General features: G+C 47.7%; 2 protein-coding genes across 7 annotated transcripts; both read left to right on the top strand.

Annotated features, from left to right (window-relative positions):
• The first annotated feature begins 1,146 nt into the window (after positions 1 to 1,146).
• Positions 1,147 to 7,038, top strand: LOC106978168 (interleukin-36 receptor antagonist protein). Of its 3 annotated transcripts, XM_053200909.1 has the most exons (6): positions 1,147 to 1,282; positions 2,715 to 2,838; positions 3,213 to 3,268; positions 4,606 to 4,691; positions 5,725 to 5,852; positions 6,055 to 7,038. In XM_053200909.1, exons 3-6 carry the CDS (start codon positions 3,240 to 3,242, stop codon positions 6,277 to 6,279), a joined length of 468 nt encoding a protein of 155 aa, XP_053056884.1. In that variant the 5' UTR covers positions 1,147 to 1,282; positions 2,715 to 2,838; positions 3,213 to 3,239; the 3' UTR covers positions 6,280 to 7,038. The 3 variants fall into 3 exon arrangements, with proteins under 3 accessions (XP_053056884.1, XP_014931302.1, XP_026889558.1); XM_015075816.3 differs by lacking the exon at positions 1,147 to 1,282 and having other exon boundaries at positions 2,650 to 2,838; XM_027033757.2 differs by lacking the exons at positions 1,147 to 1,282; positions 2,715 to 2,838 and adding an exon at positions 2,943 to 3,019.
• On the top strand, positions 5,719 to 19,373 carry IL1F10 (interleukin 1 family member 10). 4 transcript variants are annotated; one of them, XM_027033758.2, is made up of 5 exons: positions 5,719 to 5,852; positions 16,041 to 16,100; positions 17,894 to 17,979; positions 18,260 to 18,387; positions 18,667 to 19,373. In XM_027033758.2, the coding sequence occupies exons 2-5, from the start codon at positions 16,069 to 16,071 to the stop codon at positions 18,877 to 18,879; spliced, it is 459 nt and encodes a 152-aa protein (XP_026889559.1). In that variant the 5' UTR covers positions 5,719 to 5,852; positions 16,041 to 16,068; the 3' UTR covers positions 18,880 to 19,373. The 4 variants fall into 4 exon arrangements, with proteins under 4 accessions (XP_026889559.1, XP_053056882.1, XP_053056883.1 ...); XM_053200907.1 differs by lacking the exon at positions 5,719 to 5,852 and adding an exon at positions 6,594 to 6,967; XM_053200908.1 differs by lacking the exon at positions 5,719 to 5,852 and adding an exon at positions 10,328 to 10,350.
• The last annotated feature ends 4,942 nt before the right edge of the window (positions 19,374 to 24,315 follow it).

Genomic DNA, 24,315 nt, shown 5'->3' with positions numbered 1-24,315 from the left:
AACAGGAGCAGAAATGCCCCATAGTGATGGCAAAGTGTATTCATTACCTATTGCCGTGTAACAAAGTATTCCAAGCCTTAGCCGCGGCTTCAAACAGCAAGCATTATTCCACAGAGGTTCTCAGAATCTGGAATCAGAAGAGTGGCATTATCTGGGTCTGGCTCAGGGCTCCTCATGAAGCTGCAGTCAAGATGTCATCAGGGCTGCCTCATCCGAAGGCTGGAATGAAGATGTGGGGCCTGTTTCTAAGATTGCTCACACATAGCTGTTGTCAGGAGGCCTCAGTTCACCACGTGGGCCTCTCCACAGGCTGCTGGAGTGTCCTCCTCACCTGGCAGCTGGCTCCCCCCAGGGGTGAGAGCCAAGAAAGATCAGGAAGAAGCTACAACACCTTTTGTAATCTAGCCTCAGATGTCACACACCATCACTTCTACCAGGTAGTAGATTCTTTGGAAGCAAGTGACTAAGTCCAGCCCACACTTGAAGGAAAATTAAGCTCCACCTCTTAAATGGTAGAGTATTAAAGGATTTGTGGACAGATTTTAAAACCACCACACGTGATGTGTGACTTGGGACAAAATAACATTGTCTTAAGTATTACCAGTTTAGTTTTCAACAAGTCCAAAATATAACTCTCATACAAACACAAAGTGGGCATGTGCCAAAGATTTACCATTGTTAATAAATGAAGGAACCAGCAGGACGATGAAACTGATTCAAAAGGTACGATCAGTCAGGAAAGAAATGGTGGAATGGGTTGGCTGACTTAGATTAAGAAAAACAAAAACAAAACCCTGCTTAATGAATTGCAAGGCAATAAAACTGCACCCTTTGGATGCTATATTTTTTATCAGGCAGAAATGATTTGCAATTTATCTCTCTCTTCTTAGTTCACATCTAACTTTGCAGAATCTGGTATCTACTCCACCATCATAAGTCAAGCCAAGGCATCCGTTTCCTAGAGAATTGAGTAACCACTGGTGGAGCCTGTTCCATGATGTTCCAATGCAACATTGAAAGCACATGTGGTCACCATTTTGTCTTTTTTCAAGATTGAAGAACTTAACTTTTTTTTTCTAAATTTTTTTAGCGTTTATTCATTTTTGAGAGATAGAGACAGAGTATGAGCAGGGGAGGGGAAGAGACAGAGGGAGACACAGAACTTGAAGCAGGCTCCAGACTCCGAGCTGTCAGCACAGAGCCTGCCACGGAGCTGGAACTCACGAATCGAGAGATTGTGACCTGAGCCGAAGTCAGACATTTAACCGACTGAGCCATCCAGGTGCCCCAAGAACTTAACTTTCTTAATGAGGGCTCGTTTTGTTTTATTTATTTATTTATTTATTTATTTATTTATTTATTTATTTATTTATATTTTCACCATCTTAGCTCCTTCATTCACCTCTCCATCCATTTGTCCTGTACCCATCATCATGAAACACATTGCAGAGCAAACACAGCTGGCAGAAACATCCCCCTGCACCCTCAGCAAGTCGCCCCATCTGGAGGGGGACAGCCATGCATTGGCATCATTTCATGTTAGTCAGAATGAGGACAGAGCTTTTGAAGCCCCACACACGTGTCCTGTGGGCACGTGGGTGCAATTCACTGGGGTTAGAGGATCAGAGCCCAGAGAGGTTGGTGTTTTACTTTTTTGGGTGAAACAATATGTACTTCTCTATAATCACTTTACAAATGAAAGCCTGTCTGCTTAAACCCATTTTGCTGATAGGACAACACCTTCTGGAGTTTCCTTTTGGTTTTGTTCTTTTTTGCAATTATTTCAATGTCATTTCCATTTGGTCCATTTAATGATTTTAAAATGTTTTGGCAGGTGTTTTTCACATTCGAATAACTTGATATTTTATTTATTCCTGAATGCTGTAAGGGTTTTTTAGTCTATAGGCTGGAATGCAATTTCTTTAACATTTATACCTGAACAATAAATTGCTATCAATGGCACTCAAGATATAATTAAATTGTTATTATGCACTGCCCTCTACCTTTAATTCAGATCCATCACAGAGAATGTATGGAGGTGTTGAAACTGCATGAATTGTTATCCAATCACATTTTATTTTGCCAGTCAGGTACTGGAGAAAGGTCATTCACAGATGGCATGAGCTAGATTTTACTTTCTGAGGAAATAATCAAACGCATGAGCAAAGATGTTGATGCAAAAAATTTGTCACAACATGATTTTCAAGCAAATAATAATAAACTAATAATAATTCATTGCTATAAATAAATGATGCTGCATCTATATAATGAAATGTATTCAGCTATTCAATGTTGCATCGTTCATATTTGGTATGGAAAGATATTCTGCTATTTGCTATATGAAAAAAGCAAATTGCAAGTCTAGTGTAGGTTTCTGTGAAACACTGTTGACAGTTACGTGTGTATGTATGCAGAGGAAAACTGTTTTCATTGGCTTTCTGGTGGCACACTCACAGAACACAAGTATTCACTTTTTTTTTTCCTGATCTGGATTTTCAGGTTTTTCTACAGTGAACATGTAGACTAAACATTGCCTACACAGGAAAACCCCACCTCCAGCATTTTCCATAGGCTTGGCAAAGTCAGGAAGGGAGGAGGGAAGGAAGGAAGGAAGGAAGGAAGGAAGGAAGGAAGGAAGGAAGGAAGGGAGGAAGGGGGAGGAAAGGGGGTTTGTTCTAAAATCTGCTTGCCTAGGGGGGCTATCTGCACTGCAGTCTTTGGGTCTGGAAGCACTTGAAGTCCAGGAGCTGAGCGCTGGGAAGCGCTGGAAAGCTTCAGGGAAGTTCTTCAGAATTGCTAAAAGAAGATTATCTCCAGAACCTTCCTTCCCTGGGAGAGGTAAGGAACAGCAGGTGTTTCTGGAGGCTTCGGGTGGTGTGAAATACCTGGGAAACCCCGCTCCTCCTCAGCTTGTGGCAGTTTCAGGGGCTCCTCCCTAGCGCATTATTAAAAGGGCTGTGGCACCTCGGAGGAGTAGGAAGATACCGCGGGCTCTGCCAGGAGAAAGGAGCATTCTGAGGTGTCCTTTGGGGAGCTGGGCTTCATTCTCCCCAGCAGGGCCGAGGCTCTCTCCTGACCCCAGACCTGGAATCCCCTGCTCTGGGGGGGATGTTCCCATGCTGAGGGGTTGGGGTCAGAACGCTGCTTGCTACCCAGGCCCCTGCCAGCTCAACCTCTATTTCCACCTAAGATTTTGTGTTATTTCAAAACAGGAGAGTCTACACACTGTGAAACTCAAGATGGTCCTGAGTGGGGCGCTGTGCTTTCGGTGAGTATCTGAGCCTCTGATGGGCTGTGTCCTCTGGGGAGAAGTTAAGCTCCAGGTAGACCTGTTGTCCATCCTTTCTGCGTAGGGAGGGGCTGTGGCTGCTCAAAGCGCAGGTGGGTGGGCAGCTGGGCAGTTATGAACAGCCCCTCACTGTCCTAAGGAAAGTTTTTCCAGCCTTCGTCAGGCTGAGGCTGGCCACCTCATGGGGGTTCCCTGATGAGAAGGGGAGCAAGTGAATCACTCTGTGTCAAGCTGCAGCTTCATGTATCCATAATGAGGATGGAAGTCGGGAGACCCGGCTTGGAGCTGTTACCACCCACTGGGGTGAATATTAATGTCCATCCAGCGGCTCGGCTCTGCTACATCCTTGCTGCCCTTTGGGGCAAAACTAGTCAGTCTGTCTGTCTCCTGGCATGTACTGAGCCAGGCAGTCTGCCGTGTTCTGGACTTTGCACTAATGAGCAAAAATGGTCCCTGCTCTCTCTGAATCGAGAGTCTACTATAGCTTTTTGCAAGGTGTGTTCAGTGGAACCCCAATCCTATGAGCTGCTTGATACAGTGGTGATCAAGAAATGTGGGAAATATTGCTTTCTACGTCTCCGCATAAGAGAACCATGGTGTAATTCCGCATGTTAGCAACTCTGAAGTACAGATTTGTTTATGTTTAGCTACCATTGAACCAGTTTGCACGCAGCGTGCTTGTTTCCATATAATATCTGAAGAAACCCACTTTGGGATGTATCTTTTCACCTCATAGGATGTTGGAAAATCAACTGAGATCAGAGATGAAAAATAAATTCTTTCATTTAAAAAATGAAATTCTTTCATTTCAAATTTAAAGATATCCCACAATTAATAAGTGGAAGTAAATGTGCCTTGACGTCTTCAATAATGACTGAAGAATCAGATTTTCATCTGGGAAAGGCCTGGGCGTTATCTAACCCATTGTCTTAATTTAGCAGTGGGGAGCCTCAGGCCCAGAGTGGTCAAGTGACTTGTCTGTTGTGATCTGGAAATAATGGTGGCGAGCCAGACAAGCACCCAGGACTCTGACTCACAGTCCAGTTTCTTTTCCAACATCACCCATGGAGGAGATTGGTTGGTGTAGCAAAGATTGAATGGGGTGGAGGAGCAAATCCAAGACTCAGGTGCAGTCCCATTGTTGTTGGAGTCCAGTTGTTGTCCCATTGGTAAGGTATGAGCCCAGCAGGGCTGGGAAGAAGGTTGGACTGTTGCTCCTGGCAGAGGAGAGGGAGACAGTGGGACTCTGTAGAGCCCAGCAAGCCGGAGCACCCACTCCTCCCCTAACTAAGTGTCATCCTGTCCTGATGTTTCAGGATGAAGGATGCAGAATTGAAGGTGCTTTATCTGCATGATAACCAGCTTCTAGCTGGAAGGCTGCATGCAGGGAACATCATCCAAGGTTGGTGGCAAAACACGACACCACTTCCCTAGACACTCTGAGGGGACGGGGCCTGAAGAGAGCTTAGAACAGGCATGCTAACTGGCACAGACCTACAGAGCCCAGGCCTGACACAGTGGATGGGGCATCATAAAAGCAGACCCTGAACAAGGACAAATAAACTACAGTATCTTCCAGCAAAGTGAGGACACATGCCCCAACGCCACCTGAGGCCTCTATGCACAGATGGGGAATATTTCCAAGATGAATGCTTTGTCCTTCCCTCAGAGGTGGACTTAGACCAAACATTTCTTTTCCTGGGATCCAGTGCTGAGGAGAGATCTAAAACAGGCTCTCTAGGCCTTTATTCCCATGTGGGAGTGGTTTTCTGCCCCTTTACCCTGGGTCCCCTCTGCTCTCTGGGGATTCCTGGTCACTCAGAGTGGTGGGACCCAGGTGGCTGGTGGGCTTACTCCTTCTGCCCCGTACACTGTGGCAGGTCTTCTCTCTAGAACAGCACATACCTGGCCACTTGGGACACTTGTATAGGCTGTGTGCGTGTGCGTGCACATGTGCATGCTTGCATGTATGTATATGTGAGTGCATGTGTGCATGTGTTTGTATGAGTGGTGGGGGATGGTACAGAGAAGAATGAGACCCTCTTCTGGTCTCAGGAATCTCACAGGTGGTAGAACATGTCCAAATAACCCTGATGAGAGGCTTATCCAATCGAGTTTCCAAAAAGAGGCCAGAGGGTCAAGCGGCATTAAAGGAAGTGGTCAAATCTTCCTGGGGACTAGAGAAGACTTGAAAATTTGAGCCTGGACCAGGGGGTGGGCATGGGGTGGGAGGTGGTACAATGTGCTTATGTCCCTTGATGTCACTGGGCCAACTGACAGGAGACCACCCTTCCCTAGGTGACAGCTGCTAACAGGCTTCCCTTCTCAGTCTGGGGACAGGAGGTCTCACACAGGTCCTGCTCTCCAAAGTCCATGATGCAGGGAGAGGGAGGGAAGGGCAGTCAAGGCCTCTGCATCTGACTTCCTTTCTCTAGGCGAGGAGATCAGTGTTGTCCCCAATCGGTCTCTGGATGCCAAGCTCTCTCCAGTCATCCTGGGTGTCCAGGGAGGGAGCCAGTGCCTGTCATGTGGGACAGGGCAGGAACCGACTCTGAAACTAGAGGTGAGTCCTGTTGGGACATCCTTGCTATCTGATCTCACAAAGCCAGCAGATGCTGAAGCCACTGAGCTGGGTGTCCTGGGGCCCAAGCTCCTCTCCCTTGTGGGGTTCTGTTGATTGCAGCCCTGCCTCTCCGTGCTCCCGGCCCAGCTCTCCTGCCTCCCCCACTCCTTTCCCCTCACCTGCCACGCCCTTCTGCTCACAGCCAGTAAATATCATGGAGCTCTACCTCGGTGCCAAGGAATCCAAGAGCTTCACTTTCTACCGGCGAGACACAGGGCTCACCTCCAGCTTTGAGTCAGCTGCCTACCCAGGCTGGTTCCTCTGCACTGTGCCGGAAGCAGACCAGCCTCTCAGACTCACCCAACTCTCAGAGGATGCCAGCTGGGACAGCCCCATCACGGACTTCTACTTCCAGCAGTGTGACTAGGGCAATGTGCCCCCAGAACGCCCTGGGCAGAGCCCGCTCAGGCAGGGGTGAAGGTGGAAGAGGACACTGATGGCAGCCACCCCCTCCGCTCTCAGGGACCCCACCTCTGGCTGCGCATTTGGCCACTCTCCCTTTTGGTTCCCAGTTTGGGTGAATTCTTTTGCGATTCGGGGCTTAGGCCACAGTTTCTTTCCCTGTTGGGTGCTGCTGCTCTCGTGGCACCTTGCAAAAACCATATGAGATGAACTGGGAGTCACATAAAAAGGTTCCTTACGGGTCAGGGTGCAGGGAGTGGTAGAAATCCTTCATGCTTTATGGTAACTCAGCCAGTACCCCTGAGCCCACAGGGCAGCCCATCCCAGTTGAGCCTATTAGGGCCACTAGCTGCCCACATGAGGTCCTTTCGTGCACCACTGTGCAGGAGAGGGGAGGTCATAGAGTTAGGGGCACAAGGCCCAGCCCCTTCCCTCTTCCCTTTAACTCAGCTGCCATTGTATGCTATTTTTTCCATCCTATCCTTGTGCTCTAGCCGTGGCAGGAGAGGGTGGTGGTGTGTGAGGAAGTGGCTCCAGCTCAGAAGACTGAAGAATGGCCAGGCAGGCACGTCATACATTCCGAGACCCAAGATACCATTAAAATCCAAGATGCTGGTGTCCACTCACATGGAAAGATTCTCACGACGTATTAAGTAAGGAGAGCAAATTACAAAGTCGCATATCCTATAATTTCATTTTAATTAAAAAAAAATGCCTATCTATATATTTCTGCATAGAAAAAAGTCTGTAAGAGTTTCCTTCGATTTTAGCAACGTCAGAGTGGTGGTATCACAGGTGGTTTTTCTTTTTGTTTTTTTATTTATTTGCATTTTCTAATTGTTCTACAATGAAGATGGATTCCTTGTGTAATAAGTAAGTTAACCTTGAGGAAAACAGAGCAGACAGTATTTCTGACGGTCCTCCGCATCCACTTCCTTGAGTAAAATTCATGTTGAATTAAGATCTGCTGCTCTGAGCAGCAGTAGTGAGAATGAGAAAACAGACCTCAACAGAGCTGCCAAGAAAAAGCATATGATGGGTTAGTTAGTGTGGTTGGAATCTCCTGGAGAAGGAATTTACAGAAAGAACCATCCTGGACCTGGAGTGGTCACAACTCCCTGAGATTTCAAGGTGTGGGTTTCAGCCTCCAAAGGGACCTGTGCTGGTTGAATAGTGTTCCCCCCAGATTCATGTCCTCTGGGAACCTTAGACCATGACCTTATTTGGAGTTGGGTTCTTTGCAGATGCAATTAGTCAAGAGGTCATGTTGTATTGGGGGAGGGGGGCGGCACGCTCTAAATCCAACACGGCTGGTATCCTTGCAAGAAGAGGAAAGGACAAAGAGAGACCCAGAGGAGACCCAGGAAGAAGGCCATGTGAAGATGGAGGCTGAGATTGCCCTCATGCAGCAGTAAGGCAAGAAATGCCATGACTGAGGCAATCATCAGAAGTGAGGAAGAGGCAAAGAAGAATTCTTTCCAAACCCTTCAGAAGGAGTATGGCTCTCTAGTCTCCTGAACTGTGAGAGAACAAATTTTTGTTGCTTTAAACCACCAACTTTGTGGGGATTGGTTGTGGCAGCCCTATGAATTAACACAGCTGCCGATGACCCCATCTCACAGTGTGTGTGTCCCCTCCCACATTGTACCCACGTTGTCTCTGTGACCAACAGAACATGGCAGGAATAATACTATGCCATTTCTGAGATTTGGTTATAAAATACTGTAGGTTTTATCTTGTTTTCTCTCTCTGTTTCTTTGTTCACTTGCTCTGGGGGGAAGTTAGCTGCCATGGCATAAGCAGCTCTGTAGAGAAACCCATGTGTTGAAAAATGAAGCCTCTTACCAACTGCCACATGAGTGCATTTGGGAGCAGCTCCCCCAGCCCCAGTCAGGCCTTCAGATGAGGCGACCCTGGGGACAGCTTGACTGCCACCTCAGGAGAGACTCTGAAGCAGAACCACCTGGCTAAGCTGGTCTAGATTCCCAAACCCCCAGAAACTGTGCGAGAAAATACGTGTTTGTTGCTTTCAGTTGCTAAGTTTCAGGGTCACTAGTTACACAGCAATAGATAACTAATACACAGGAAAGAGAAATAAACACATTTCTTTTATTATGATTGTAATTTTCTCCAGTATTTTCATTTTCCTTCTCAAAGTCAACATCGGCCCTTTAATTTCCCCCAACATTCTACGTAAAAACTGATCATGCTAAATATGCTGAATAGTCTCTGTTCCTGCAAGGTTTAGCTCCTCCTTGATTACCTTCACACCTCTAGTTCTACATGCCAGGGACTGTGACTCCAGCGTCCCTACCTAAACTCTGGGAGATGAAAACAGAAGCCAGAGCTGAGAGGCTCAAATCTGAGTCCCAGGGATTCTGCCTGCACCTCACCAGTCAGACCAGCCTGGCAGGTTCAGATTCTGCTGAGGCACTAGTAAGGAGGTGGCCAGGCCGGAAGCCTCTGTCTCCGTGGAGCAGCTGAGACCCCGATGTAGCTGAAGGTCTCGGGTAGCAGACAGCACAAGTGCCTCCAGAGGCCTCTCAGGAGGGCCGAGAACACGGGCTCTGGGCACCAGGCTTGCTTCTGCAGACCTAGTTCACACTCTGTCTTTGCTCACAGACCCAGCCATACTCTCACCTTGTCTCCTCGTCCGAGAAGCCTTTGCTGAATTGAGGCGTCTGGTCATCTGCTCTGACTGTGCTACATTGCTATGTTAACTTCTTCTCGTTGTAAGAATTGATTTGCCGTCTGTGGCCCCTGAAGTGACCTCAAGGTCAAGGCTGTATCAGTTTGTTTCCAAGCACCTCAAATAATGTTTGACAAATAATTGGAAACCTGTGAATACAGACAGTGGAAACTATTCCTCCACCCTGGAATATTTCTTCTCTCTTCTCCACCCATCTAAATGGGCCCACCCTTCAAGAAGCAGCCGAAATTCTGCCTCACTCTGGAAGCTTTCTCCAGCCTGCAGTGATTGCTTCATCATCTGTAGGATGATAGAATTCAAAATGGCGTTAGCAAGGATGAGCTGACATGAGTCAACAGAAAAGGAAGGAATGTAAAATGCTACCTTAGAAGTGTTTGGGATGGGGGACCCTGGCATCACGACTGTTTATATGAAAAAGATACAGTGGTTTTAGATTTCTTCAATTTCAGTATAAGCACCCTGCTTGACCTGTATTTACAGGGTTGTAATGCCCACATCACATGGAGTTTGTGTCGGTTGTAGGCATTGAGGACTGAGTGGGTCCTGAATAGTAGAGAGTGTCCCAAGAGCAAGTCACAAGGGCAGAGGCTAGGAAGCTGAGGGTCTTTATCCTGGAGAAGCAATACACAGAGAGCTCCATTCAAGCACTCAGAGCTCTGCCTACTAGAAAAATAAACTTGTCCTGTGTAATTCCAGGAAGTACAAGCAGGACCGATTGATAGAAATTATGTGTGACCCAAAAATTTTAACCGCAAAGATCACACATGTTGTTAGGGTTTCTTTAAGAGGTTGTGGAGGTGTTGAAGCAAAGCCTGATTAACTATGTCCCAGGGATGCCATAGCACAGGTCTCTCCATTTAGAGGGAACCTATATGCTATGTATAAGTCACAAAAAGAATTCTAGGAATTTTTTTACTCGAGGAGATTCTCTGCATCTATTGTTTCCAATATGCCCTTGTTCTGCAGATTAGAGAGTCTGGTCTCCTTAATGATCTTTTTAAGTGTTTATGACTTAGATCCCCAGCTGGACTGTGAAGCTGCCTAACAACAGGGACTATGTATTGCACATCTTTGTCACACAGCAGTGTAAATGCTCAGTAAATGCCCATTGATTGCCTGGCATAATACCCCATGCTTTGGGCCTTTCCACGGAGAGAGAAGAGACTGGGAGAGGGGTGAAGAATGACTGTCAGCCTTAGGAAACACAAATTGGGTCCCTTCCCTGCCCATCTTTTCTTGTCTCTCCCTCTTCAAACATCTGCATGTGGGTTGGCCTCTCCTACCTCCTTACCAAGCCCTTTGTGGAACTGCGCAAATGACATAATAGTGAGTATTACAGTAAGGCATATGGTCCCCAGAGAATGCTATGCCAAGCTTCTCTACCCCTTGTGAGTAGATGAATGGATGGCTGGGTGGATGGCTGGATGGACAAATGGGTGAATAGATGGACTGAGTTAAGTAATATCAATTAGATGCTTGACTATTCTTTACCCCTGCCCTGTTCCCACTGTGCCATGTGTCCTAGCAGTCCAGGGCACATGGTGGCTGCCCAGTCCCAGGATGGGTCTAAGGTCCATGTCCTCTGTAGGTAGGTTTCCTCAGATGCTCTGTCTCATCAGCCTAATACTAGCTAATAGGACCTGTTGAAAAGCAGAGACTTCCCTCCCCTCTTTCCAAACAGGGCCATCTTTGCAATGCCATCAGTCCTCTCTCTCACGTTGCCTCACTGGCCACAGCCTGGCTTAAAATACTAAAGGTCACTCTGTCTTTGGGCCCCTCAGACCCATTCACTCTTGCCTTTTCTATCCCTCTAAGTCTAGGATGGAGCCCTATGGGGCACCAAAGGGAAGGTGACATGAAGACATCTGACCCCAAGGCTGTTTATATGGCTACTGAAAGCACCAATAACAGTGTCAATGACAGTAGCTATGAGCAGGGGCCCAGTGCCTGGCTTCTGCCAGGGCTTTATGGGTGACTCTCTCCCCCTTCAACAAACACTCATTAATGCCCCCACCTTCTTATTATCCATACTGTGCTAAAGACATTGTGAAATCCCTAGGCTCTTCTTCCCCATCCTGGAACCAATTATAAAGATTGCTGCAGGCTTGACCCACCCTGACCCGACAGTATAAACTCAGGGCAAATGCCCGGGAGAAATCATTCGGACCTTTCAGGCACCCAGGATTGAAGGTCAGTGGTTGGTAGGCAGTATTCTATCTCTCTTTCTCACTTTCCTTCTCCTTTCTGTTAATATCTCTGATATGCCCCCTCCCTTAACTCCTCCTGACAAGCTCTCTAGATAACAAGGTATCTCGTCCACGGAACGTAGTAGGATGCTGAATAAGCCTGAAAGCACATAGAAAAAAATTTGAGAGAAGATATAGTTTAAGCCAAGTCAAGATTTTTAAATATTTAGAACCATAGATTTTAGAAAGTAATTTCAGAAGAAATCAGCTAAGCCGGTGGTATTCCACAGTATGTGGTGAGGCTTGGAGTTCTTTGGGTATGTCCTGATGCCTGCTTCCATGGTCAAGGACAGTGTTAGCAGGGTTCTGGAGTCACCATCATTCTCCGACTCAGCAAAAGAAGGTCCCCTTTATCCATTTTACTTTCATCAGGTTTCTGTGTAAAATTTCATTGTGAAATTTAGTTTTGAGCAATACTGGCCTTACCTAGCCTCTCATCCTAATGATAACAAGTTGGAGGCCCAGGGACAAAAAGGGACTTTTGCCCCAAAGGGTGGCAATATGAATTGGTAGCAGAGCTAGGTCCAGAACCCAACCTTGCCGTTGAAACCTTCTGTGTGTGTTTCTATGTCCTGCTTATAAGCATGCATGTGTGTCAGGGTGGTTGGAGGGAGCTACAAGCCACATTTCATGCATCAAGATATTGTTAACTTTTATGGAAATGAATGTCTATATATAGAACAATACACAATACAGTGAGATTTAATAGGAGTTCAGAGTAGGGTTGCAATAGTAAAGGAAAGATTCATTAAACTTTGAGTCATGGAATCACAGGTAGTTTGATCTGGAAAGAATCTTTAATAACCACAGACTCTAATTTTATAGACGCTGAAACTGAGAATTGGAGGTTAAGTGTCACAACCTTGTAGGCCTGAGCTGTTACTCTGACCTGATAATTAATTTAGCAGAGCTAGAGGCTCAACCTATAGATAAATGATACCATGTCCAGTGGCTCTAATGCCAAAAGATCTGAATGGATGGCAAGGAGGAGGGATAGATTTTGAGTCAGGGAAACCAAAGACAACTTTGAGCATGCCCTCTGGGAAGATAAGGAAGAGGTCATGTGCCTGGAGGGGTGGTTTAGTGTCCACAGAGAAGTGAGATACACTCATGCAAGTGAATCGGGGCCAGATGGTGATGAAATGGACAGCCATTGTAGACTCCAGGGCTGAGCAGGGATATTGTGAAAGCAGTACTTAGAATGTAGGTCCAGGTACCTCACATAGGTTGGGCTGGATTGAAGGGAGAAAAACCAGGAATACAGGCACAGGTCTAATGGCTATGAAGAAGACAACATTACATTTTATTATTACTTTTTTAATTTTTATTTATTTTTTTTTGACAAAGTTACATTTTAAAGAATAATTTGTCAGAACTTATTGGTAAATCAGATACAGAGTAAGGAAAAGTGGGGAGATGAATGGGCTGGGAGGAGGAGAAGATAGATTTGGCTTCAGATCTATTTGTTGGGTGCGATGGCAGGATGTCCAAAGGGGGATGTCCTATAGTCTGCTGGAGATACAGTAGGGTGTTCAGTCTGGGCTTGGGAGGCATCAGACCAAGATGATCAGTGCAGCTGTGGAAGTGTATGAATTGCAACTCTGTGGGGCATGTGATAGAAGTGCTTAAGACTTAGATGTGTGACTTCCAGCCTGAGGGATGCCCCCACATGGAAGAGAGAATCTACATGGACCTGAGAACGGGAAAGTGGAGTGCAAAGGGAGTCAATCAATGTCAAGAGTTCCAAGGAGGCAGTAGCCAAATATTAGAGGAATCAAAAGAGTCTTGATTTGGCTCCACAGGGGTTAATAGTGGTCTTGTGGTCTGTGTAATAGTTCACACAGAAAATGTGTAGGAGAATGAGAAGAGGGTGTGATAGAGAAATGCCTAATGCTACTTGGTAGTGGTTTTTGACTCAGGATGGGTGGATTGATGAAATCTGAGACAGCCAGAGATGGTGTCCAGGGAGGACTATAGGCCAAAGTCCGGTGAAAGGTCACTTGGGGACAATAGGGAAGGGAAATCTTAGGGAATGGAGTGTGTGGTGCATTGGGAGGGACCGTGACAGACTCAGCATCAGGACCCCACGCTCTCTGATGGGCTAGAAGCCAGCTTCTCACTCCTGTTTACTTCATCACAGTCTAGCCAGACCCAGGCAGGGGGTGCCTGATAAGAGAGTCTTTGGGGGAAACACTGGAATTTGGGGTTGGGACAGGAGGCTTCTGGGGCCCCAGGGGATCTGGCTGGACTGGACAAGCCCTGAATTTCTGCCCGTCTTTTGCACTGACACTGACCAAGAGTGGGAGTCATCATCCTCACATGGAGCCCTCCATTTGATCGGCCCTGGCCAGGCCTTGGCATAGCTACTAGGCTGCCCATATTTTTGCTGCTACAACCAAAGAAGCCCCAGTAGTTTGGATGAGAGAGAGCACAGCACCAAGTGTGCTTGCATTGAGGCCACGCTGCTAATGGCGTATCTGGGCTGGGGGATCATCTGTCTAGCCCTCTGCTACTCAAAAGTGTGGCCAGGGACGAGCGGCGTTAATCTCACTTGGTTGCATGTTTGAAATGCACGGTCTCAGTTTCTACCCCAGATCTAGGGAACCAGAATTGTCAGGTGATTTACATGTTCATTGGAGAGGGAGAAAAACCGAGATGGTATACCAGTTCCCAAGCCTGGCTGATCATGGAGTCACTTCAAGCCCTGGTGAATCAGAACCTTCAGCACAGGGAATAGTACTTATCCAGAGTCCCCCAGGTGACTGATGGGCAGGTGCGCTTGGGAGCCAATGACTTTAGCTGAGTTTAATTATTGAAAACAATTAAAACTTACTTTATACTACAAAGGAGAATCATGTTCATATGGGGAAAAGGTTAAGAGAGCTGAAGAAAATATCACTCATAACCCTGTCAGCCAAAGAGAACAACATGGTCTTTGTTCCTGTGTGTGTCTCTCCATGTGTGTGGCTTTAGATGGAATAGTAATGTACACATTCTTCATAACCTGAATTTTCCACTTAATGTATTTTGAACATTTCGTGTCATAAAATGTTCTTCCACAATATCATCTTTAGTGTACCTGTTTAATGTACATGTTTCTTATTTACTTAACTTGCCATAATTTTTATTTTTATTTTTTAATTTAAAAATTTTAAATGTTTATTTTTGAGAGAGAGAGAGAGACACAGAGTGCAAGTGGGGAAGGGGCAGAGAGAGAGAGAAAGACAGCATCTGAAGTAGCTCCAGGTTCTGAGCCATCAGCACAGAGGCTGAGGCAGGGCCCAAACTCATGAACTGTGAGATCATGACCTGAGCCGAAATCAGATGTTTAACCGACTGAGTCACCCAGGCGCCCTACCATAATTTTTAAACCAATGACATGTTATTGGATGTTTAGCTTATATCCAACTTCTTGCTATTGTCCGCAATGATGTAGTGAACATAATTAAACATTTGGGTAATCCATTACTTTCCCTTAGAGAAAGGGCAACAAATGAAATTACAGAGTATGTAGAATCGTTTAAGACTTTGATTCACGTCACCAACATCCATCCAGAATCCTAGAGATGCCCTGTTATTCGTTATTCTCACCAACACTTAAATGCCCGCTGCCAAGCCTAGGAGGTGGGAAATGACTTGTCCAAGGTGACCGCATGGCAAATCCAGTACCAACACTGGGTCCTGGAGCTCGGAGCTGCTGGCATGACTAGAAGCTCTTCTGTCATCATCAACCTGTCCCTCCTCACCCACTTCCCCAAATGTCCTTCAGGGTCATTCTTTCTCTCTCTCTCTCTCTCTGAGCCCTGCTCCTTCCTGCCCACCCCTTTTCCCCTGTCCCCTCTTATTTTCTGCTATCTTCTCTTTCTTCTTCTATTTTGTTTTCTTACCCTGTGAGAATCAGATCTACTGGGCGCACCCCAGCCCCAACTACCCTTGCATTTACTTTTCCAGGCTATTTTCTAATGGCTACCACCCTCATGCCCTGAATGGCTCTGGGTTTTTTTCCATGCTAGGTTCTGGAATGGTCTTTCTAAAGGTGGTCATTTTAGGGTCAAGTTCTAGGGCAGGATAATCCAACCGGAAGGAGCAGAGCTGTTGTGAAACTGTGGTGTGGGATTAATAAGGGGACACTGGCTTCAGTTGAGATCACTCATCCTCAAGTCTCTATATCTCAGGGCCTGTCCTATTTTCCATCTGGAGCATCATGGGGGAGTTTGGATGGTCTCTCTTTCACAATCTTGGGAAAACATTCTAGTTCCTTGAACGAGGCTTTCTAACTCTGCAGGGAGACCCTGCACCCTCCAGCAGCGGGCTGGAGATGGCTCCTGGGAGCACTGCTATTCCCGCAGCTCCAGGAGACGTGCGGTGACTCTATGGCTAGGCTGGGCAGTGAGACAGGATTTGAGCCCAGCTCATCCTCAAACTGTGAGGCTGGAGCACACCCCACCCTAGTCTCAGCCCCAGGAAGTAGTCCTGGCCAAACTCTTCGGGGAACCTGTTCTTCAGTTCCCCCAAGCTAGCACCACTCACATGTCACTGGCTCACACCCCTGCCAGATGACCCCAAAGCAGGGTGAAGCAGAGATGCCTGGAGCTTGCTGGGCTGGGGAGACCTTGGTGGATTCCATCAGGCCAATTATAGATAAGCAGCTTAGTGAGATCTTTCAGCTTTGTGATTCAGTGATTCGGGGCCCCTCAGGGGGTCTGTCCCCCCAGCCCCACCCTTATAATACCCTCCTTTTCTGACAGCCTGTCTTTTCTTCCCCCTCAGCAAGGACCAGTCACCCAGGATTGCAGGAATGTGCTCCCTGCCCATGGCAAGATACTACACGTAAGTCTCCCGGGAGTCCATCCTTTCCAACTGGAGGTCTGGAGATGACGTGGGAAGAGGGCAGGAAGGCCCAGGGGAGGGATGCGGCTCCTTCTCACCTGAGAACTCTCAAGTGCCCCCTAATTAAGTTTAATCATAAGCATGCTAACAATAGCCCTCTTCCCTGAGCATCCAAGATGCCTTGCCTCCATCCTGAGTAACCTACAAGGGGAACGTGCCTAAGTCCGGTCAGATTTGGAAACCAAAGCTCAAAGAGGCTAGATCGATGACCTCATGTATCACAGAGCTGGGACCCACACTCTCTGTGCCACTCCAGCCTCCTCTCTCCAGAAGCTCAGGGACAATTTTGAATCTCAGAGACAGCATCTTCACACGTCGGTCTCTGTGGCCTTTGCTCCCAGCATGCACTGCCAACTCTCACTGTTACCTCATTTGACATTTGAGACTTTACTTATAGCTTACACTTTATTGCCTGTGATTTCTCATTGGAAACTACCTCCAGTCCTTTGAGGAATGAGCCAAAAGCAGAACTGACTTCTGGGTTGCATTGCTGCGGCTCCTGCATGGGTCTGCCCTGTCCTGGACGTGAGGGGGCCAGTCAGGACCTCTAGGAAGTTGCCACGTGGCTGGGAAGGCAAAACACCTGTGTATAAAGCACCCAAATGACAAAACAGATATCAGCACTTTGGGGTATCTAACTTGGGTTCTGGTCTCCAAGTAGAATGTGGCTTGCAGATGAGTTACAGACAAGTCCTGGTCATCCAGGTTGGAGAGAGAATGCTGGTTGGCAAGCCTAGGCTCTTTTGAGATCTTTATTTTTTATTGTACAAGTGAACCTACTTTGAACACATACAGTCATTAGCTAAGGGTATTATAATTAGCTGTTATTGAGAGAGAAAAATCTCCTGGAGGCGATGGCATTGGCCCAGAGGAGGTAGGGAGGGCTCCCCGGGTCCTGAGAGTGGCTGACAGACGTTTTGAAACCAGCCAAGCGACCAGGCTAATAACCTGTGTGACTTTGATGTTGCACACACTCATTGTGGTTTCCTCCCTGCTCCCCAGCACGTATTTACCCTCCCAGGCCCATCAATGGAAACTCTGCCAACCCCAAATGCCTGTAATCACACCCTGTTCGAGCTCTTTGCTGACCTCCTAAGTCTGGCACCTAGAATGTGGGCCCACCCCAGGGCATACCTCGCGTGGAACGGTGGGGGTGGGGGGCAATGTTGGCACACCTTCTGTCACGTTGGATTTTTTTTTTCCCGATTCCTGGATTTTGTTCTATAAGAAAGCCCTTAAGATATTGGAAAAGCAAGCCACACTTTATTATATACTCAATGAATCCCTTCACTGAAGAGAATAAACATTTATGTAAAATTGGGGCAGGCTCAGAAAATCTGGGATAAGGCTTACTACATCCCACAGATATCTGAGCCTCATTAGGAGATTTCTCAGGACGGGCATGCAAAAGGGCCGGCATAATCGGGAAAACTCTGTCTACCCCTCAGTGAGAAGGTACTGGCTTTCCTCAGTGCCCCCAGGGCCCCAATAGAGCCCAAGCCTGGTAAAGGGAGCCTCTGAGAATCGCGAGCCCCAGAAGACCTTCCCTGGCCTTAAGGCTGACCTGGTTTCACCTGTTCTTGGGTGGAGTTGTATACCCACTTCTCATGTGTGGAAGAGAGAAGAACCCCTAAATGTTCAGTGTGGTACTTTCAGAGTGTGGAGGGGCAAGGACTTTGGGGTTTGGTGGTGCCTGAAGGGAGCAGGCCATCAGCACTGCCATCCTGTTCCAGAATTAAGGATGCAGATCAGAAGGCTCTATACTTAAGAGGTGACCAGCTCCTGGTAGGAGATCCCAGTGCGGACGACTGCTGTGCAGGTGAGCATCTGGGCTTCACCCCCTCGGACACACTCATGCTCCACCTTCCACAGGCTTTCCCCTTCCCTCCTGCCTCTGGTAACAGTGAAAAGACGCAGGGAACAGCTGAGGACCTCTCTTTCGGAGGGTGTCGTGGCCGCTGCAGGGGTCCTGGCTCGCCTCGCAGCCCACATGCAGGGGCCAGGCCTGACCCGCTTCCTTCCTGCCTGGGCTTAGCTCACTGAGAGCTTGCAATCTGAATCCCTCCCATCTCCTGGCTCTCGTCTCTCTTCCCTCCCAGAGAAGATCTGCATACTTCCCAACAGAGGCCTGGACCGCACCAAAGTCCCCATCTTCCTGGGACTCCAGGGAGGCAGTCGCTGCCTGGCCTGTGTGGAGACAGAAGAGGGGCCTTCCCTGAAGCTGGAGGTGAGAAACCACACCCTGTTCTAAGGGACCCTGCAGACATGGCTTCCAGGATACTCTGGCATCTCTGCACCCATCTGTGGATTCCTGGCCAGGTCCACACATTCCTCTCCTTCCCTCTGCACCTAGCACCAAGACCCCTGCCCTCCAGAACCCGCAGAAGGCAGTTCCCCGGGTATAGAACCTCTCCGTAAAGTCCCTTATTGACCACCCCCTGGAGGCCTCTGGGGCTGACATCTTTACCAGTAGCCTCATCCCGCGGCGACCACCTTGCTCCCACAGGATGTGAACATCGAGGACCTGTACAAGGGTGGTGAGCAGGCCACACGCTTCACCTTCTTCCAGAGAAGCCTGGGCTCAGCCTTCAGGCTTGAGGCTGCTGCCTGGCCTGGCTGGTTCCTCTGTGGCCCAGCTGAGCCCCAGCAACCAGTACGACTTGCCAAGGAAAGTGAGCCATTGGCCTGCACTGAGTTCTACTTTGAACAGAGTCGGTAGTGAGGCAGGAGGCCGAGTTCCAGGCTGGTGCCCCCAAACCAAGCTCATCCTGCTGAAGGCAGCATCCTGCTGATAGGCAGAATAATGCCCCCCTAAAGATGTCCATGTCCTAATCCCCAGACTCTGTGACTATGTTACCTGCAAGGCAAAAGCGACTTTGCAAATGTGATTAAGGTAAGGATCTTGAGATGGGAAGACTCCCACAAGGGTCCTCGTAAGAATGAGGCAGGAGGGTGAGAGTCAGAGGCTGGAAGATGCTATGCTATTAATTGAATTTCAAATGTAGCAGACAGGGCTATCGGCCAGTGAATGCAGGTGGTTCCAGAAGCTGGAAAAGGCAAGGGAAGGATTCTCTCCTAGAGCTTCCAGGAGAAACACAGCTCGGCTGACAGTTGAATTTTAGTCCAGTGAAACCCATTTTAGACCTCTGACCTCCAGAACTGTAGAATAATAAATTTGTGTTGTTTGAAGCCACTAAGTTTGTGGTAATTTGTTACAGCAGCAATATAAAAATGGTACAGAGTCTTAATAGGTGCTAGTATTCAGTGTTTAACGCAAGGGGTGTGGGTAACTCGGTGGGTTCTTGCGAGGCTTCCCACAGCTTCTACTGCAGTCCATCTGCCCCAGAGTCCCTAGAAACAGCCAGAAGCTCCAGGAAGAACCCAGCTCTCCCCTGCTGTCCATGGACAGACAATGCCTTGGGCTGCTCACAGTTGTAGTTTTAGTTCAAGTCTTACGATTTTCCTTTCAGATACTTCACAGTGAATCAGTCATTCGGTCGATCAGAGGCTCTGGTTGTCTGCCAGTTTTGACGTGTGAGGAGCAAGGAGGGGCAGTGAGGGAGAGATGGCGAGCTGGTAGTGGATGTGTTGTTTAGGCTACGGTGGAGCGGATGGGCTGGGGTGGCTTGGTCCAAACAGCAATACAGGGCTGGGACTCGGCTGACTGTTTGCAGCCGGGACTGACCCTCTTCCTTGGAGCCTGAATCCCTCTCCATTTCTCAATCTGTGGTCTGGCACAGGCTAGAGTGGAGAGCCCATGACGTCAGCGCTCAGAGCGGTGGGCTGCTGGCTCTCTTCCTCCTTTGTGTAACCACTCAGCCCCCGTGGCACCAGGGGCCGGGGCATTTAATGACAGGCTGTCTTCACCCTCAGAACCACCCTGCAAGGCAAGCGTTTTCACCCATTTGACAGATGAGGACACTGAACTAGAAGGGATGAAATCCCTTGCTGAAGGTCATGTGGGCCGTACGTGATGGAACTCAAGGTCGTCCTGGCCCATCTGACCCCGGTGTTGGTCCACGCATTTTTATTCCACTCTTTCTTTGGGAGTTCAGACAGGATGGCAAACAAGCACAAGCTTCCTTACAACTGATAACTGAGTGGGGAAAACACTAACCAGGCACATAATCAAAGAAGAAAACAGACAAACAAGAGCAGTTTACATCACAGAGGGTGAGCGCGGTAGGTATTGAATGACGATAACATTGGAGAAGGTGGTCAGGGGAAGCACCTCTGTCTTTTTGAGGAGGTGCCATCTGAGCGAGACTGAAGGACAGGAGCAAGGGGGGAGCGGTGTGATGAGGCAGAGGTATAGCAAGTGTGCGGGCTCTGAGACAGAAGGGGCTTGGTGTGTCCAAACGGCAGTGGGAGGCAGGGGCGTTGGAACCTGGAGAATAGGGGAGGGTTGGAACAGGAGCAAGACCAGCAGGGCGTGGGTCATGGGGGCTTTAAAGGCAAAGTGAGGGCTTCAGTTTATCTTCAAGTGCAAAGGGAAGCTGTGGGAAGGGTTTTAGCAGAGGAGGGACATGCTGGCCTTAGATCCTTCTCCTGCCTCTCCGTGGCCCGCATATGCCCCAATTCCTTCACCCTCTGGCCATCATGTCATACCTATGTGTTTATGTGTTGAGACTGCTCTGTGCTCTTTGAGGGACCGTTCTGTTCAACTTTGGGTCACCAGTGCCCAGAGTAGCTACTGAAACACCAAAGGTGCCGAAGAAGGGCAAAGTCTTGAATGGATTAGCAGATGCTCACTTGGGTCTTATGGATCATTCAGGATACAGTGTAAGGAGAGCCAAGGTAGCAAGAGAGATGGTCCCCATTGTAGCACAGAGGCGGAGCTGGCAGAGGGGGCTGGACAAGGCTTCAAAAAGGAAAGCGCGCTTCGTCAGGGCCTCAGAGAAAGAGTTGTTTTCCAGGCGGAGAGTGTGGGCGTGGGCATTTCTAGGCAGAGAGAACAACTCAGGGAGGCGTGATGAAGAGGAGTTGCTAACACTTCTGGGCCTGGGGAGCCATGGCCGTGCTGGACCCTAGGGCTTCTGGCTGAGGAGTTGCTGAAAATGAAGAGGTGAGGCCTGACTGTGAATGCTTGTGAAAGAGGTGAGGAGGTGACTGACACTTTATCCAGGAGGCCTGGAGGCATCATCCAAGTATTGCAAGTAGAACCTGGATTTTAAGCCTGGGCCCCTGAGGTCAGCACTGGCCCAACCCAGCTGCTATGAGGGTTTCAGCCCCTCCAGCTTCCTCTCTCCTCCCCCTCTTGCCCCAACTGCCTTCTGTCTGGCACCACCCTGGGATCAGCTTTGGTGCTTTGGTTCCAAGGTTTGGCCAGCCCCTGTCACCTCCCCATGCCCGCTCATCTCCTTCACTCATGGTAACTCAACTTGATCCTGCTTGGAGCAGGGCTCACGAATGAGAGGAATATTGGGTATGCCTGGGTGGCCACGGGCATAGTTCACAAGAGAAAGATAAATTGGATCAAGTTCTCTATATAAGTAAAAAAAAAAAATTTTTTTTGAGCACCTAACATATGCCAATTCTGTATTAGTGCATAGGGGACAAAGAGGACACAAGAGATTTAGGAGACACTGTCCCTCCCCTTTAAAGACACACACTGTAGATGCAGAAACCAGACATTAGGAATAAAAAACCAACGTGTATTGACTGCTTTCTACAGAATGACTAGAAGACACTCGAAATAGCACTCAGGGAACCTGGGATTGAAATTCTGTAGGACTCTTCTAGGAATAATGATGGGATGTTCCGGCACTGGGGATTTAAGAGTAAGAAATGGAACTAACTTCTGATAGATACACTTCAGAGATGCCAGGAATGTTCTCCTTCTCCCTCCCAAGTCTTGTTTTTAAAATTCCTCCTCCTCCCTGGCGACCACACCAAAGGCTTCATTCCAAAACCAGCCAATCAGAGCTATTACTGTGTAAATTTCTGGGAGAGGCACACTTTCAGGTTCATCCTCTATTTATATCTCAGGGTGAACTTGTAGTTGGGAGCCAAGGACTAGTAAACAAGCGGTTGGAGAGCAGCGTAGTAACTTCTCTTTCAGGCAGCACCAGGGAGCTGGGCTGGTGGGGAGGGTAAGTGGTCTCATCCAAGGGGTCAGGAGAGGATTTAGAGGAAGTGAGGCATGCATGGGGACCAGCCAGGGGAGGCATGCATGGGGACCAGCCAGGAGTCGTGGGGGCAGGTCAAGATGGTTCAGGCAGAGGAGACAGTCACACGCCTGCAGGCAATCCTGAGTGTGGCTGCATATGTGTGTGTTAATGAGCACATGTATACGTGTGCTCACTAGCATGCATGTGTGCACGTGTGTGTATGGTGTGCATACGCACGTGTGTGAACCAGTGTCCGCATGCATGCGTATGTGTGTCGTGTGTATGCATGAATGTCTGCGTGAGCGTGTGTGTTCTCTTTGTGTCCACAAGAGGTTCCAGACATTGCCAGCTGTCGAGAACCAGAGAGCCTTGTCTTTATGCCAAGAAGCCTGGAGCAACTTTATACAAGGGACTGATGTGTTCAGGGTCTCCCGTAACACAGGTGTCATTCCAACCAGGATTCAAGATCTGGTCACACTTACTTTGGACCCCAATTTTCACCTCATGACCCCACTCCTGCACTTTATTACAGCCTCTACAAACACTGACTTAAAACGCTGGACACAAACTCCACAGGCTACACAAGAGATGGCAGTTGTAGGGAGGTCTACACCTGGATTCGGGGAGGAAAATAAAAGTGAATAAGAAAACTCGAATGGCAGCCAAATTTTCCCAGGTATCGTTCTGCTAAAATATACGGCCACTTCATGAATGAGCACGACAGAAATGAACAAAATGAGCGTAAACAGAAAAGTTAACGTCTTATATATATATTTTTTTGTATTTGTTTTTGTTTTGTTTTGTTTGTTTTTATTTTTTTATTAAAAAAAATTTTTTTTCAGTATATGAAGTTTATTGTCAAATTGGTTTCCATACAACACCCAGTGCTCATCCCAAAAGGTGCCCTCCTCAATACCCATCGCCCACCCTCCCCTCCCTCCCACCCCCCATCAACCCTCAGTTTGTTCTCAGTTTTTAAGAGTCTCTTATGCTTTGGCTCTCTCCCACTCTAACCTCTTTTTTTTTTCCCCTTCCCCTCCCCCATGGGTTTCTGTTAAGTTTCTCAGGATCCACATAAGAGTGAAAACATATGGTATCTGTCTGTCTCAATATGGCTTATTTCACTTAGCATCACACTCTTCAGTTCCATCCACGTTGCTACAAAAGGCCATATTTCATTTTTTCTCATTGCCACATAGTATTCCATTGTGTATATAAACCACAATTTCTTTATCCATTCATCAGTTGATGGACATTTAGGCTCTTTCCATCATTTGGCTATTGTTGAGAGTGCTGCTATAAACATTGGGGTACAAGTGCCCCTATGCATCAGTACTCCTGTATCCCTTGGGTAAATTCCTAGCAGTGCTATTGCTGGGTCATAGGGTAGGTCTATTTTTAATTTTTTGAGGAACCTCCACACTGTTTTCCAGAGCGGCTGCACCAGTTTGCATTCCCACCAACAGTGCAAGAGGGTTCCCGTTTCTCCACATCCTCTCCAGCATCTATAGTCTCCTGATTTGTTCATTTTGGCCACTCTGACTGGTGTGAGGTGATATCTGAGTGTGGTTTTGATTTGTATTTCCCTCATGAGGAGCGACGTTGAGCATCTTTTCATGTGCCTGTTGGCCATCCGGATGTCTTCTTTAGAGAAGTGTCTATTCATGTTTTCTGCCCATTTTTTCACTGGGTTATTTGTTTTTCGGGTGTGGAGTTTGGTGAGCTCTTTATAGATTTTGGATACTAGCCCTTTGTCCGATATGTCATTTGCAAATATCTTTTCCCATTCCGTTGCCTTTTAGTTTTGTTGGTTGTTTCCTTTGCTGTGAGAAAAGTTAACGTCTTAGACAGAAGCGCTGGCATTTGAGTTATTTGACAGCATTACTGCTTGGATTCTACATTTGTGTAACTAATAGGGTTCACTAGCGATTATTGCAAAACAAAGTCTGTCTATCCTTAAAGCAAATTCTGATCTCTGCTCCTAAAAGGCGCAAATTCACAATCCAGGATTTGGTCCCCACAGCCCATTTCTGAGGCCAGCAACT

This window comes from Acinonyx jubatus, chromosome A3, assembly GCF_027475565.1.
Source record: "Acinonyx jubatus isolate Ajub_Pintada_27869175 chromosome A3, VMU_Ajub_asm_v1.0, whole genome shotgun sequence".
NCBI classification, from domain to species: Eukaryota; Metazoa; Chordata; class Mammalia; order Carnivora; family Felidae; genus Acinonyx; species Acinonyx jubatus.
This window is presented reverse-complemented; position numbering and strand designations above follow the sequence as displayed.